This window comes from Semicossyphus pulcher, unplaced genomic scaffold, assembly GCF_022749685.1.
Source record: "Semicossyphus pulcher isolate SPU_LCO1_2020_fin unplaced genomic scaffold, fSemPul1.0.p SCAF_9, whole genome shotgun sequence".
NCBI lineage: Eukaryota > Metazoa > Chordata > Actinopteri > Labriformes > Labridae > Semicossyphus > Semicossyphus pulcher.
This window is the reverse complement of record NW_027211770.1, coordinates 24,514,056-24,529,441: the sequence shown is the minus strand read 5'-3', so window position 1 is coordinate 24,529,441 and position 15,386 is coordinate 24,514,056. Positions and strand designations below refer to the sequence as shown.

Genomic DNA, 15,386 nt, shown 5'->3' with positions numbered 1-15,386 from the left:
ATCCAAAATTACAAAAGTTTTCTTCCAACATGTCAAAGTCTTTCTTCTCAACGATAAAAGGCCACAGCTATCCAATATAAACCCAGACACCCAACAGCCTCTAGCTCCAATATCAGAAAACTGCCACAGGAAACAGATTTTTATTGGACTTTAGTTACCCGGGTAATAAAACTGTCAAATCTGTCAAAGGCTTCTTAAATTACTAAAGTCTATTGCCTCACTTCCGCTCATATAATGAAGGGAACATTCAAATATTCCTTTCACCCTTGAGCAGGCGACTTCTAATCACCGATCTCTTCCCTATGCCCGGTTCAATCCTCCTCGAACATCAAGGCTCAGATGGAAATAATGGTACCTTAGAGGAGAAGTACATAAAATACAGAAAGGCTTTTGTTATATGGCATCATGAGTGAGAAAGATGAAGAAAGGATGTCCAGATGAGTCACTTTTTGGGCTTCATCTTAGAATATCCGTCTTTTTCTCTCCATCTGCATTTATATATTTATATTTCTGCCCATAAGTCTGTCGCCCCGCTACACCAAACTGCCAATCTTCATCCCTTTTTGTCTTGTATGTACTTTAAGCGGTTTGCTCCGAAATGTAAGAGTCTCCAGTTAACTTCAGAGGAGGTGTTTAAATTGGAACGAATTACTGGACTTTTTAAAGCGTATTTGGCAGCCCTTCACTCTTGTGTAAATTAAATCCTCAAGCATATTTGAAGGACACTGAATAATGAGCACGTCCCTGAGATGAATAGCGCTTTTGAAATGATCTTTGCTAACGCTGTGCTTGAATCAGTCTTTTGCAGGAAAGAGCAGCTGGGAGCTGGCGAGTCTGGACACGGTGGTAAACTCTCCCAGGTTCCCCGTGTTTGACCTGGTCAAGGGCAAGCAGTACTGCTTCAGAGTGCGCTCCATCAACAAGTACGGTGTCAGCGACCCCTCTGAGCCGAGTCAGCCCATCTCCTTGGGCAAGCCACTAGGTGAGAAAACATGTTATGTACTGTACTGATTTATTACTCCGCCTGTTGTAAAGGTCAATTGGATTTTGTGCCTCCTTTTACTCCCTACTACTCCCTACCCGCTGCAGTAGTACACACACAGTTCTGTAATGCAGAAGACAACAGGTCGTGTTCACCTTGTTTTATCGGGAGATTTTTTTGTTTGCATTGTTGGGTTAGGGCCACAGTTTGCACATTTATACCGCAAGTTTAAAAATAATAGTGATTTGTGTAGTGATGTTGTCATAGTCTGTCACTCAATTTAGCTATTTTTTAAGTATTAAAACTTAATGTCATGAACCGAATTAGGATCAGTAAATTTTGCTTAATAAGTATCAAAGTAAAGTGTTATATTTTATTATATTTATTGTTGTTTTTTTTACATGAAGTCAGCGTTTTAATGCTGAAGCTGTTTAGGCTGAGCTAATATCATCTGCTTCAGATACCGAGGAGTAGTTTTATCTACAACAATGCAACGTATATTTTTAATGGTTATTGTTCTTTGTATGTAAATTTTATCTGCGAGAAAGCTAAAAGCTATAATTGTGAGATACATGTAAGATAATAAAAAGTACTAAAAGTATAAAGTTGCAAACAAAGGAAATACTGGTTTAGCTCAGTCGATAGAGAGGGCGCCCCATATACACAGACAAAGTCCTCGCTGGTTCAACTCTGACCTCAGCCCTTTGATGCATGTATTCCCCTCTCTCTCTTCCCCACATTTGTTGTCATATCTTCACTATAGTATCAATAAAGGTTGAAGGCCAAAAAATACTTTTTTTTAAAAATGGAAATACTCAGTACAAGAACCTCAAAGTTGTACTCATGCACAGCACAAACAACAGTTTAAATTCTTGTGCATGTTTAAACAATTAGCTGATTGATTTCTACGTCTTAGTTAATTTCCATTTATTGATTTAAGCTTTAAGTTGAACCTGTTGTCTTCTGTGTTTTCCTTCAGCTGTGCCTGCCCCACCTCACTCTGCCCTGGCCTTCAGAGACACAGACACCTCGGTGCTGCTGCAGTGGCAGGAGCCCAAAGAAAAAGACGACATCCTGGGCTACTACCTGTACTACAGTGAAAGTGGCAAACAAGACTGGAAGACTGTCAACAACAAACCTATAACTCAAACAAGGTAAGAAGGATAGACAGTATATTAGAACATGTGTTGTAGTGCTTCTACGTGGCTTCAGGAATAAGAGTTTGTGCCTCGGTGAGTAAACTGAGTAAACGTTACAGTTGAAAATCTTTTCAAATTAAATGTATATTTGTAAGGCCTGGTGATTAAATTGAGCTACAGATTGAACTTTGTCTTGCCTCTTCAGATTCACAGTCCATGGCCTCAAAACCGGACGGGAATATGTGTTCAGGGTGAAGTCTGTGAGCCGAGCAGGAAACAGCAACTATTCGGACGAGTCTCAACCCATCCTCGTCAAATCAGCCATTCGTGAGTACAGCCAGGTCCAAAAATAGCGGACACAAAAATGTCTTTTATGATACAACTCAAGTGTCAACGACTTCATCAAGTGAGCAATTCATGTTTTTTCTTTGTGTTGTGAGAGATACCTAGCTCTAACATATGGTATAGAAAAGGATGTAAAGACACTTTAAAGCTGTAAAGCCAGTTAGGCACCCTGACTTTGTGGAAACAGCTTGGGGAAGGTTCGTCGCTGTTCAAGCATAACTGTACCTCATGCAAGAGATCCATAAAAACAAGGTTAGAAGAGTCAGAGCTCTGACCTGAGCCTCAATGATTAACCTTTTGGGAGCTGAGAACACTGTCTTTCTCGTCCAACATCAGCACCTGATGTTGCACAAATGCTCTTTGGGCTAAAAAATTCCCACAGAAACGCACCATAATGTTGTGTAATGCCCTCTCCGAAAAATGGCAGCCGTAAAGGAGATCCAACTTGGTTTTAGAATTGGATACCCAACAAGCTGTGTATCTTAAAGCTTCAGGAATAGTCCTCATGTCTGTCTCCGTCTTTTTGTTATGCAGCCTTCTACACATCCCTATCAGACAGTGACTAAAAAAAATGAATGCTCTCTCTTCTTACGATTGGTTCACAGCTGTGTGGAGATGTGCCTGTTGAAGAGCTGCTGACCCTCTTTGCTTCCTGAGTTGCAGTCTCAGATAATGTGCCCTCTGCAGCGTGCAATAGAGTGCAATGATGACTCATTTTTGCATACTACTCACTGCCGGAGTATTCTCACATCTATTCTGCCACTGAGCCATTACCTGAGGATAAATGGCTCAAGTCCAACTCTCTGCAAAGAATACATTTTCATAAAATAGAATATGAGCTGAATATTTCTTCAGTCTCATTTGGGATTGTTAAATCTCAGCCCACTGTTTGCAACTCTACAGGAGTAGTAGTAGGCCAGGGAGTTTCATTCAGTCATTTCTCGGTCTATTTAGCAAGAAAGTGTGCCTGCTGAGATTCTCCCCTCCGTCACCTCTCCTCTGTCACTTCCTCTGCTGGTTCCAGATGTTCCCTCTGCCCCCTCTGCCATCGCCCTGCTGCTCTGCACCGGATCAGAGATGGTGTTGGGTTGGAGGGCCCCTGCCTATAACGGGGGAGACCCTGCGCGTGGATACTACCTGGACCAGAGAGAAAAGGGCATGGAGACATGGAGAGAGGTCAACGTGAAGCCAGCGAAGGAGAGGCAGTACAAGGTCAATAATGCTCCTGCATGATGCGGTTATGGTGTTGTAGTGATTTTTAGCTATAATAGCATCCTCCAACACTTTGATCCATACGTATACTGTATTTACAACAGCTGGATGGATTGCTATGATATTTTGCACTAACTTTCATGCTGCCCAGAGGATGTATCCTAATGCATTTGTTGATATGCTGAGCTGTCCTGTAGCGCCATCATCAGGTCGAACGCTTAATTTGTCTAATAATTTAGTTTGGACCAAATATTTCATCGTCCTCAGCTGAGCTTTGTGTTTTGTGCTGCAAAACACAGCAAATGTTAGCATGCTAAAAAGCTAAGATTGCTAACTACATAAGCTCAATAGCTGCTAAATATTAACAGGTTAGCATTTTTATTTTGAGCATGTTAGCATGCCGACAACAGAGCGGCTGCAGCACAGCTGGTCAGAGATTCTTAGTCTTGTTTCTAAGTTTAGCCTATTCTTTCACATCATATGCATGAAGCCATGCACAAAGATGTTTTACATAATGCACAAGTGAACGTGCACAGTCCATAATTTACAGCAGTGTCTTTTTATCAGTGTCACATAATAAGAGCAAAGAGAACGAGGGGTAATAACAAAAGAAAGTACAAAAAGAGCCTCTTTTCATACAGAAATAACAATACAAATGATCTCTTTATTAAGCAGTTGCCTTAAAAAATGTTGGCCAAAGCTCCCTCATCCACAATGGCTGTGTCACTAGGCAACAAGCAGTGTCCATGGAGACCTGGAGCAAAGTTGAATCGTTAACCTGTCACAGGGAGATTACAGGTGTTCCTAATTAGACATGAGTGGTTGTTTTTAGCTCCTGGAAAAACAAAGACAAAGCTAATTAGAGCAAAAAGTGAATGAGGTTTGGATCAAGATTAGCCCTAAACATTGAGAAGTGCAGAGTCTGGAGGACTGAGACCTTCTTCTCTGAAGGAACCCTCTGATGAGAACATGCAGCTCAATTTCAACAATCCCACATCCTCTCCACTTCCCACATGAGCTGTTTTTAAATCAGCTGGATGTTAATTAGAGTAATTGAAATATTGATTGTGCTGCGATTTTGTCCTCAGGGTCTCTTTTCTTCTCCGCTTGGAGTTTAGCTAGACATGTTACTGATCCTGCAGATGTGGACCTGTTGTATTTTTCACTCCTTGGGTTAAAACTTCACGACAAACCTTCTTGAAGTACTATTTACCTGAGTAAAAGAACCAATGCAACACTCTTAAAATACTCAATTAGAATTAATAGTCCTCATTTCCAGTACCTCTTAGTGTAGGTAAATCTTAACAGCTATTTGTCTTTAAAGACCAGCTCCAGTCATGTTTTCTAAAACGCTCTGCTTGAAATAATAAATTGTGTCTGATGTGTTTTTTCTCCAAAATACGTTTGATTACCTTGTAAAAATTCTCCCGAGGGATCTCCTCCTTCTCCCTCATTAAAAATTCCAGAATCTGCATAGGCCCCGCCCACTATGTGCTACGTTTCTCCTTTCGTAAAATTACAACCAAAAACCAAACACATCTCTGCCATCGTTTAGTGGCACCTTGTTGAAACTTAGCTAGCTTGAAATGTAGTAATTAGTAGCAGTAACGTTAACGTTAGTAGTCTGTAGTGAGTTTGCAAACATTACAAAGACGGTTACAGCTGGCTCGTGCATCGCCAAAGTGGTTGCCATAGGTTACACATAATGATACACATAGCGTCACCCCGTCCATTAACAGGATTGGCTCCTTAGGTTTGTGACGTCTCAAACCTGCCAATCTGAAAACGTGTTGTTCAGCCTGTCCTTGGTACACTGCAGTTTAAAGGCAGACAGGCCCAGCCATGGAGATGACTGCTGATGTTGTCCCTGATATGTCTTGTAGCACATGAGAAACACCACATGGAGACAAGGTTAGAAACTGGATTTTCATTTTTGCAGCTACAATTTTATTGTAGCTGCACAAGGTGGAGATTATTTTTACTGCTTTGTATGTAATTATATCCAGTGGTTGTCAATGAAAGGGTCAGTACTCTTAAAAGGTTCACAAAATAAATTAGAGGTTTCGTGAGATCAAGATTAAGAAGAGAAAACGAGTTTTAATACAGAAATAAATCATCACTTTGGGACATTTCTCTAGGCATCTCTTTCCAGTCTTTTCTAGAATAACAAATAATTGTAAAAACCTTTAACCTCTAATAAACCTTTTTGAGCTCCACATTTTACATGAAATCTTAACCTGCAATGTTACAAGGAACCAGAGCTTTCATATATACAGTATGTAGTGGCTTATAAGTATTTTTTTTCATTAGATAGAAGCATTAAAAGGACATACTCAAATAAAGTATAACCTTGGTAAATTACAGGGATACAAGGGTTGCTTTATTGTGAGTAAGTTTGTTGTGATGAAGCACAGGTTATCGTTTGTGTCTAAGGTTAACAGTTCAACAGCCCACTTAAGTGTGAAGAATATGTCCTACTATTCAAATGCAGCCTGTTTGCCATCTAGTGGATGAAAGGTGTACTTCCTTCCTTTTATTTTGGCAGACTACTTTTGCTTTTCTCACCGTAGACTGTATATCGATCTGATAAGATTGTCGTCCCTCCTAAACATGGTTAGAGAAGGATATATGGATGATGAAGGGGGCGGTGGGTGGGGGGGAAATTGGTTTTTAGATAGCGATTGCTATTACTGTGAAATAAGCTCCCTCTGCTTGTGTCAATTAGGGAGCGAGAGCAGCAGCAGAAGTTCACAACTGTTCTCTGAGGCGATAAGGGCCTAAAAGTCTAAGTGGCTGCGAATAGGAAGATCAATGTACAGATCAATAAGGCTGAATCCCCTCTCCCTCCGATGCCAAAGCTTCTCGGGGGCTCGGTGAAAAATGCTTTGGCAGCAGCAGCAGAGCTTAGGCCTTGTAAAGTGCACGCTTGAGTCTGGAGCCGTGTAACTGTACAACTTACATCCTGTATGGCGAGATCTGATCCGTGTTTTCCTTACAAACAGCCAGAATGCTGGTTTGAGTTATTTTGATTTATGTGAAGGAGTGAAGTTTTGGTATACTTGATTAGAGATGCAACAATAAGTCGACGAATTGCTTATTGCAAACTTTGAATAATTAGATTAGATTTGTTTATGCAAAAATAGCAGAACATTCTGTTTTAAGCCTCTGATGAGCCTCTTTCAGGTTTTGGATTTAACAAACTTAAAACACTTTAAACATTAAAAAAGGATTTAAATGGTTGATTATCTGTACAACAGAATATTTAAGTCAAACCATTTGTCTGCTCACAGCTAGAAGGTTCCTATTTCGAACCCCGGGTTGGACAAAGTGGGCCTTTCTTCGTGGACTTTGCATGTTCTCCCCGTGCATGTGTGGGTTCCATCCAGGTACTCCGGCTTCCTCCCACAGTCCAAAGACATGCTCGTTAGGTTCATTGGTGACTCTAAATTGCCCGTAGGTGTGAAAGGTTGTCTGTCTATCTGTGTCAGCCCCGGGCGATCAGTCCAGGGTGTACCCCACCTCTCGCCCAATGACAGCTGGGATCAGCTCCAGCCCCCCGCCGGTTAGGCAGCCACAAAAAGAAAGCTCTGTCTCTTGTGTGCTACATCCATATATGCCCTTATTTATGGTTTAACTATTATGCTTCTTTATGTATAATAAAAAGTATCCTTATATACTTTAAATGTCATCTGAACCTGTTTTGTTGTCAGTGGCAGGCGCTCCTCATTTAATCAGTTTTTCTAAGCCTGATATGTTTCCGCAGGTTTGCAGCCTGACTAGTGGAAACTTCTATCAGTTCCGTGTGTTTGCTGCTAACATGGCCGGTGTCGGGAAGCCCTCTGAGGCCAGTGAAGCTTTCCTGTGTGAGAAGTGGACGATGCCAGAGCCTGGTGAGGAGAAAATGTCTGTTCCCGGTCTCATAAATATATCCACAATCTATGAAAAGTTTAACTGCTGGATCAAAAGGTTTCTACTCCACTTAAAAGTCTGTTCTCATCATACTGCAACTTAAAGGTTTGAAGGTTTCCACATCACACCTGGGTAACTTGCATATTTGACTTTGTTTGGCTTCCAAAGTAGTTTTTTAGATGTCACAGAAAAGCCCAGAGAAACTTTTCTTTATGAACAATTAAGGTCAAACATCCAAGTAACAATACCTGACATTTTTGTGTTAAAAGGGACTTAACTTTGCCTCTGTCATTACCACTCTGATCTGCAGTTTCCCTAAAGAAACTCATGTTATATAACTACCACAAACACACATACTCTATGTGTACTTACAGACCATCCATTAACAGGAGGACACGCACCATTTCATGTTTAAAATGCCTCCATTAAAAGTCCATATGGTCATCTCACAACAAAAGAGGTCAGGTCAAAATCAAGTACAAGATAAAAACAGGCTATTTGCATATTATGCCATTAAATTGCAAAATGGAGGCAGAGGTCAGCAGTCAAGAGCGCAATACAGAGGCTGCTGTAATAGCTAAAGTAATAGCCTCGAGTCAGAGGTAGTTAGCGGAATTCATTATGTGTTGCTCATATATCACTGGTCCTGTTATATCAGCCTGCCTGGAGGCAAGTATCTGCACTGCTGCCGTGTCATTGAGCAAGAACAAGAACATACATCAAGTTTAACCTCTGTTTTATTTGCATCTTTTAACAAGGAACTCTGTCCTTTGTCATCTTTGATAGATGTTTCAATCAAGTGCCTTTTTGGGGAGAATATTACGGTATCTGCAAATAGACATATAGATAACATTTAACTTTTTTTGTTTGAGAAAGAAACAAATACTTTTTCTAACCCAGTGTTTGCAGGTACTTCATTTAGGCTGCATGCAACCCAAACACATCCAGTGATCACATCTCGCCTGAAGGTAACCTGAGAGTGCAGGTCAAACAAGTCTGTATTACACTCTGCTGTTCTTTAAAGGGCCAGTTCGCCGATTTCCAACCTCAGTCCTATCATGCTATTATGGAGAGCTAATGCTATTATGGTAGGAAAAAATGCTATTTCGTTCTTTGCTTTTGGAGGACACTATCCGCTTCTCCAATGGGCCCTGGAAAACCTCTGCCAGACTACGTAAAAAGCACCATCTGGCGGAGGCCTCAATCTAGGACAAAATCGTCAGGTTTGAAATGTAGACTGCAGACCTGAAGATGTTTTAGACCACCGGTACATTCTCGTCGTATTTCAGATTCTGTTCCACTCTGAGCCGTTGCCTGCGGCGATAAATGTCCTTGAGTGGACAACGGTAGTATTTCACTCCAGCGTCTCTCTCTGGGCCGTTCCTTTTGGAGGGAGGGGCACAATGCACGCTGGGTGTTGTAGGAATGTAGAACGGGCGAAACCACGAGCTGTTCGTACAACTTTCTCCACAGCTATGGCACCAATTTCCAATATTATTGCTTCTATCGATTACAGAGAACACCAGCTTTGACTGACTGTGGCTTTTTCTAGGGGCAAACTGCTCCTTTAATCTCATTGCTTTGAGTGCACGGTAATAAATGCAGGTTAAAATATCAACAGCTTTATAGACTCCAATTTCGTCTCATTAGGAATGTGTAAGAAAACCATGTTTAGAAAGATTTCAACTGGAAAATTAACCTGTAACAATAAAAGTGGAAACTTTCCCTTTGTGTTATTATAACATACACACATACTCTTTGCACACAAGCACACACACACACCCTCAAAGTCTCTCCAGTCCGTGGTGGCTCAGTCCAGCAGTTCTGGCCCCCGCTCATATCAGCTTCTTATGGCATTAATATTGAGAATGGAGAGCGGCTCGCTCACAAATGCCACTTTTAAAGCGCAGCTCATTAATCTTGGCAAATGGGCTTTCCTCTGTGCCGTTAATAATTTATAAGTCACCGAAAATCATTAAGCAAATTAAGTACCACATGCCGGCATGGAGTCAGACGGGGTAGATTATGGAAAGTCACTCATTTCTGACTTCAGTCTCTGGCTTGTTTTGTTATTACTTCCCTCTGTGACAAAGAGCTCCTGTTCTGCTGCTTTTTATATGGTCACTGAGGGAATATATACAAGCCAGTATTTTATTTCAGGTTCTTAATGGCTGGGTTTTTGAACACAAACACGCACCTTCCTCCCTGTAGGAAAACACTACCCCTGATGCACAGCATGTCACTGACCCTTGACCCTCTCTCTCAGGCTGTCCGTATGACGTGGAGGTCAGGGAGGTCAGAAACGGCTCCCTGGTGCTGCTGTGGGCGGCTCCGCTGTATGAAGGAAGGAGCCCCGTCACTGGCTATTTGCTGGAAATCAGCCAGGGCGACAAATCAGAGGACTGGACGGCTTTGACTGAAAATCCAATCTGTGACACACATTACAAGGTGAGTGAAGCTGTAAAATGTTTACATGCTCCCGCTCAGGATAACAGACGGATAAAGAGATGAAGAAACTTGTCCATTATCTGATTTAACAAGGAAAACATTTGCTGTATAAAATATGAGTGTTTTTAATAACTATAAGTGCCAGAGAATCTAAAAACTCACCTGGCTGAGTTTAGAGGGCCTGAAAAGTTATTCCTTTAGGTTTCTGTGGACCTGAATGTTTAAATAATCATTATGAATTATGCCTACGACCAGTAAATATTTCATGTGTTTCTTATGATATCCAGGTGTCGGGTCTTGAGGCGGGTCAGACCTACCGTCTGCGTGTGTCGGCTGTCAATGAGGCTGGAGTCGGCTGTGCTTCCCTGCCCACTGAGCCAGTCACAGCTCAGACCCAACCAGGTCAGCCACTGTGGCTCCAGATGCACAAACACTGTCATAAAAAACATCCTCCGAGGCTTGTTGGAGGTGCTGGGCCAAAGATATGATATTCAATAGTAGGAAAAGCATTCACACACTCCAGTTTGTGTAATAGATATTTCAATCTGGGAGTTTATTTAAGCATCTTAGAGGTTTGATTAAAACCTGACAATTTTATTTATAGGAACAGTTTAACCATTTGGGAAATAGGCCTTTCCGTTTTCTTGTCGAGAGTTAGCTGAGAAGATCGATACCAGTCTCATACCTGTACTTTAAGTTGGAGCTGGACCAATGACGACGCGTCTCCGTCTGCTCTCATTGTACGAAATTAAAGCCAAAATAGCCCCCGAGGCGGGCACTATCCTGGGATGGTGACGTCATTTGGAGCCAGAGCTGTGCAGTAGAGATCGGCAGGTGTAGCCACTTCCGCTAACCAAAACACACACCTAACTTACTGAAAATAACAGCAAGGACGTTCACAGATATGGAAACTTCAATGACTGTATTGATTGTTTTAGTTACGTGTCCTCTCTCCGTTCCTCCTCTACTCTGCTAATCAGGAACAGACCGGCTGCAGGAGCCGTATTTGTCAACAGAGCTGTCAATCAGCTCAATCAGCATCAAATAACTAATTAAAAGTAAACTTGTCAGAAAAATGAACACTTGGATGTAAATCAGCATGATAAGAACTAACTATGATGACAGAAACCATGTTTTTAAAAAAATGTATTGGGCGTGTATTTTGATTTTATAGTTTGACTCATGTCCCATCTGTTAACATGGAGGAGGCGGGCTTTATGACCTATACTGCAGCCAGTCAGCAGGGGGCGATAGAGCAGGGTTTGGCTTCACTTTTAGGGAGCTGTCATGTCATCCACCTTTTTATAGTCTATTAGCTGGACCCAGTAGACAGTTAGCCTAGCTTAGCATAAAGACTTAAAACAAAGGGAAACTGCTAGCCTAGCTCTTTTCAAATACTGCTTCATATTTAACAGACAGGCATAAGAGTGGCATCATAGTTTTAATGTGAATTTCCCTTTAAATGTCCTTCTTTAAGCCACTCAAACACTGAGGAGATCGATATATTCCTGTGGTGATTTACATGATATTTACATCATATCGCAAGTATAGTGTTTGGACCAAAATTCAACCAACCAACAAAATATTGGAACACACTTTATATAAAGCAAACATCAATAAAACATCAATAAAAAGGATTGATTCTGTTAGTATTATGGGATTTCTCTATCTCCATTATAAAGCTTTGAAGTTGCTGATCGAATCTGAAGCAAATTACACGCTTAACTGAGGACTAACATCATTTTTCATCCTCAGGCACCGAAAACATTAAGATTGGAGTGGACGACGATGGTTTCATATTTCTGGGCTACGAGGCTAACGAGATAAACGACGAGAGCAAATTCCTCTGGGGCAAAAACTACACGGAGCCCATCGATGCTGCGAGAGCTCGAGCAGAAACCAAGGAGAATAGGTGGGGTTGTTCACCTGCATGAATAAGAGCACATGTTTGCCTGGTTACCATCAGTAAGATTTAAATCAATCTTGGATGGTTGATAGGGAGAATTTCATACAATCATACTAATAGGCTTTAAATACAGACATTTGGCGTGGTGAGGACTGATTGAATTAGTTTTGTTAAGCGACATCTTTGGAGGGATTCTCACTGGGTTTTCCACTAAACACCAGCCTCTTTTAATTATCTCTTTAGGGCTGCCTGCCAGATCTCACATTCACATTGTTTCACTCAATGATAGCATGAAAAACAGTCATTTAATTAAAATTTTGGCTGGCTGAAAGGTATTTAAGTAACACTTCAGGGACAGGAGAGTACTATGAAGTGTGTAATGGCTGACAGCATGAAACTGGAGTCTGTTCTGCAGGATGAATGGATACTAAAAGAGGCTGAAGATGCTCATTTGATGCGTCTGCTCTTCATTATGTCGGTCAGGTCGCTGCTCACCTTCACAGACCCCTCTGAGAAGGATCTGGGTCTCTACACTGTGGAGATGAGCGACAACCCAAACCTGTCGTCCAGCTACGACTTCACCGCTGAAGGTAAACTGAAAGGGCATTGGAAGTTAGGAAACTGTTTTAATGCACAACTTCACCTCAGGCACAGAGACAAGATAACAGTTCAACTGCAAAGTCTCCTGAGCGACTTAAAAAGCTGACACCAGCAGGAACAGCAGACTTTTAATTTTAAGAGATTCAAGCTTTTGCAAATAATTATTCCCCTCAGAACGACTTCCACAAGGTCACTCGTCCCACTAAGCATCCAACTAAGCATATGATTTCAATCAACTCTCAGCCATGCAAGCCCTTGTTCCTCCATATTACAAAATGTGACGGCTGATCAAAGTTTAATTAACCTTCAAAAACTGTTTTACAACTTTGCAGACCTTGAGCGACTCAAAGAACTCAGCTGGCAAGTCAGAAATCCACGTATGTACCAGAGACATTGTTTCTACTATAATTAATGTGTGCATATCACTGTGTTCAGCATTTCCTGACCTGCTCTGTGCGGTTTTTCTGGCAGTGATAGCTCTGAAGTCCGGCTGGCAGGTGGAGGTTTCAGAGACAGGTGCGGTACGTCTGTGGCTTCAGACAGAGAGTCTGAGCAACAACGCAGAGCTCCGTCTCATCTTCAATGACAGAGAAATCTCCAGCACTCCGGTAAGAGCCACTGCACCAGGTTATCCCGTGATACTGCAGCTCAGGAAGCAAGAGCCTGTCATATATCATCAGGGTTACATAATCTGATGTCCACAGTTGCAAAAAACCTTCACACTGGGAATGATTTACAAAGACATGTTGTGTTTTCAAAACCTAGAAAAGCCTTGTTTTCTGACAAAGTAACTTATTGTCACTCCACCTTTTTCAGCCTACTGCTCATCAAGTTTCCAACTTCATGGTTGCCAGTTTAGGAATAGATGGATTTGAATTTAAAACACGAGTACAAAGAAATACCGCTGACTGACCTAACCTTAGATTGTGCAGAAATCCAAAACAGCAATCAGTGTTTTATTGAGGAAATTGAAGCTGCTAACAGAGATGATGAGCAGATGTGCGAGGCAGCATGAAAGTCTGGGAAGTGAGTTCATTTCACAAAGTCTGGGCAATTTGTCTGCACAATAAACAGCCTCTTTTCATGGTTCATTAAATCTCCTGGAGGAGCACCTGTTCATCTGTTTCTGGTGAGTCTCAGTTTCACTGTAAATAGTAAGTTACACAAAGGCTGCACTCTGACTTACTTTAGCGGTATGAACCCGAATACAGAAATAGAATTTCTTGTGATTTACTTTTATTAACGTGTCTTACCTTTGCTGAAATTTCATGATGCAGACATGATGCTTTGTCAGGTCTGTCCTCAAGAGGAGAAGAAAACTATTTTTAAAATGCTCGTTTGTTGAACGCAGGTCAGATCGATAATATTTGGTGCATTTGAGGAAGTCGGGAAATCTGAACGTTGAATGGCTTTCGTGACACAGCGTCAAGGGAATTTATCTCAAGTTGAATTTTTGATCTAGAACAGACTGTTAGCTGAACTTGCTGCAGATGTTTGTGTATAGAGATTAACAAGAAGCTAAATCGTTGTCAGCTGCCGCTGATGGGAGCCGGGATGTCATGACGGCTCATTACGTTCCGCCTGCTTTTGCTCTCCACACCTGCATACGCTGCAGTGATTGAAGAAGAAGAGATACTTTATTAATCCCAGGGGGGAAATTCAATTTGTTCACTCTGTTAGTTCAAACATGCTACACACACGTAGCTCCCGAAATATAACACAAACAGGACTCTATAGGCATGCACTAAATGGAGAGATATCAGAGTGAAGGGGCTGCACGTGGACAGTGGGGGATTCGGTGCCTTGCTCAAGGACACCTCGTGGAGCCAGGAAAGGAGCTACCAGCTTGGTCCATACAGGACTTAAACCAGCTACCCTCGGGTTCCCAAGCCTAGTCCCTACAGAGTGAGCTTCAGTCTACCCCATTGTCACTGATCAGTACTACTCGGACAACAAACTTACCACAAACAGAAACAAGAACACTTCCTGTACTTAAAATCCGTGTCCCTGTAAATAGTATATATATGGAATCAGATCTAAAACATATAGACACATGATAATAACCTTTGCCCCTCTTATAGTGTATTTCCTGTTGCATTGTTTGCATGAGTCATGCTGAAATCTGTATGCACCTGATGTTAACAAACCTCAAAAATGAAATCAAATAATTTGCTCAGTGAAAGATAAAAACAAAAAGCCCATTTCATAAACATTGTTACCCCTATCATTGACAAAATAATGTAACACTGCTGAGAAAATAGCAGTGATTTCACCTGCCATTTCAGACACCCAAAACAAAGCAACAGTGTAATCATCAAAGACCATAAACTGAATGTGAACAAACCTCCTGAGCGCTGATATATGTTACGACATCAAGCTAAAAATAATCAGCACTGCCGTCGAGGTTATTGAACCATGCGCTGATGAGTCCACAGAGGCAAAAACAAACACAACACTGTGTATCTTTCTGCTTTCACAGCTCTGTCGGATACATTCTGCGCGTATGTGTTTGTGTGAGGCGGGCGAATGCTTTATATTCAGCCGCCTCCATTCATCGCCTGTATTTCATTTATTCCATTATTCCCAAATATCACAGTTCCATCTGAACAGTACTGATTACACGTTATTTCTAAATGATCACAGCTGAGGTTTGTGAATTCAAAAGCCATTTGGCTGATTAGGGCCCTTAGGCTCGCCATACATCACAAATCACACCCAGCGCCGAGGCCCATCAATATGCGCGGCACACACTTATCTCGATGAACATAAAAGCCACGAAAATGAGCTGAAAGGCTGCTTCCTGTGCGTCCCTGTTTGTTTGTGTTCCAGTGTGTGTATGTGTGCA

At 41.6% G+C, this 15,386-nt stretch overlaps 1 protein-coding gene across 1 annotated transcript in view; it reads left to right on the top strand.

Annotated features, from left to right (window-relative positions):
• The window catches only part of myom3 (myomesin 3), a 57,048-nt gene that overhangs the window by 31,735 nt on the left and 9,927 nt on the right, over window positions 1-15,386 (top strand). The window contains exons 14-24 of the mRNA XM_069656281.1: window positions 799-982; window positions 1,962-2,136; window positions 2,327-2,448; window positions 3,491-3,678; window positions 7,442-7,568; window positions 9,854-10,035; window positions 10,323-10,437; window positions 11,791-11,947; window positions 12,425-12,531; window positions 12,874-12,918; window positions 13,013-13,149. Coding sequence (XP_069512382.1) covers window positions 799-982; window positions 1,962-2,136; window positions 2,327-2,448; window positions 3,491-3,678; window positions 7,442-7,568; window positions 9,854-10,035; window positions 10,323-10,437; window positions 11,791-11,947; window positions 12,425-12,531; window positions 12,874-12,918; window positions 13,013-13,149 — 1,539 coding nt within the window. The remainder of the gene's footprint in view (window positions 1-798; window positions 983-1,961; window positions 2,137-2,326; window positions 2,449-3,490; window positions 3,679-7,441; window positions 7,569-9,853; window positions 10,036-10,322; window positions 10,438-11,790; window positions 11,948-12,424; window positions 12,532-12,873; window positions 12,919-13,012; window positions 13,150-15,386) is intronic.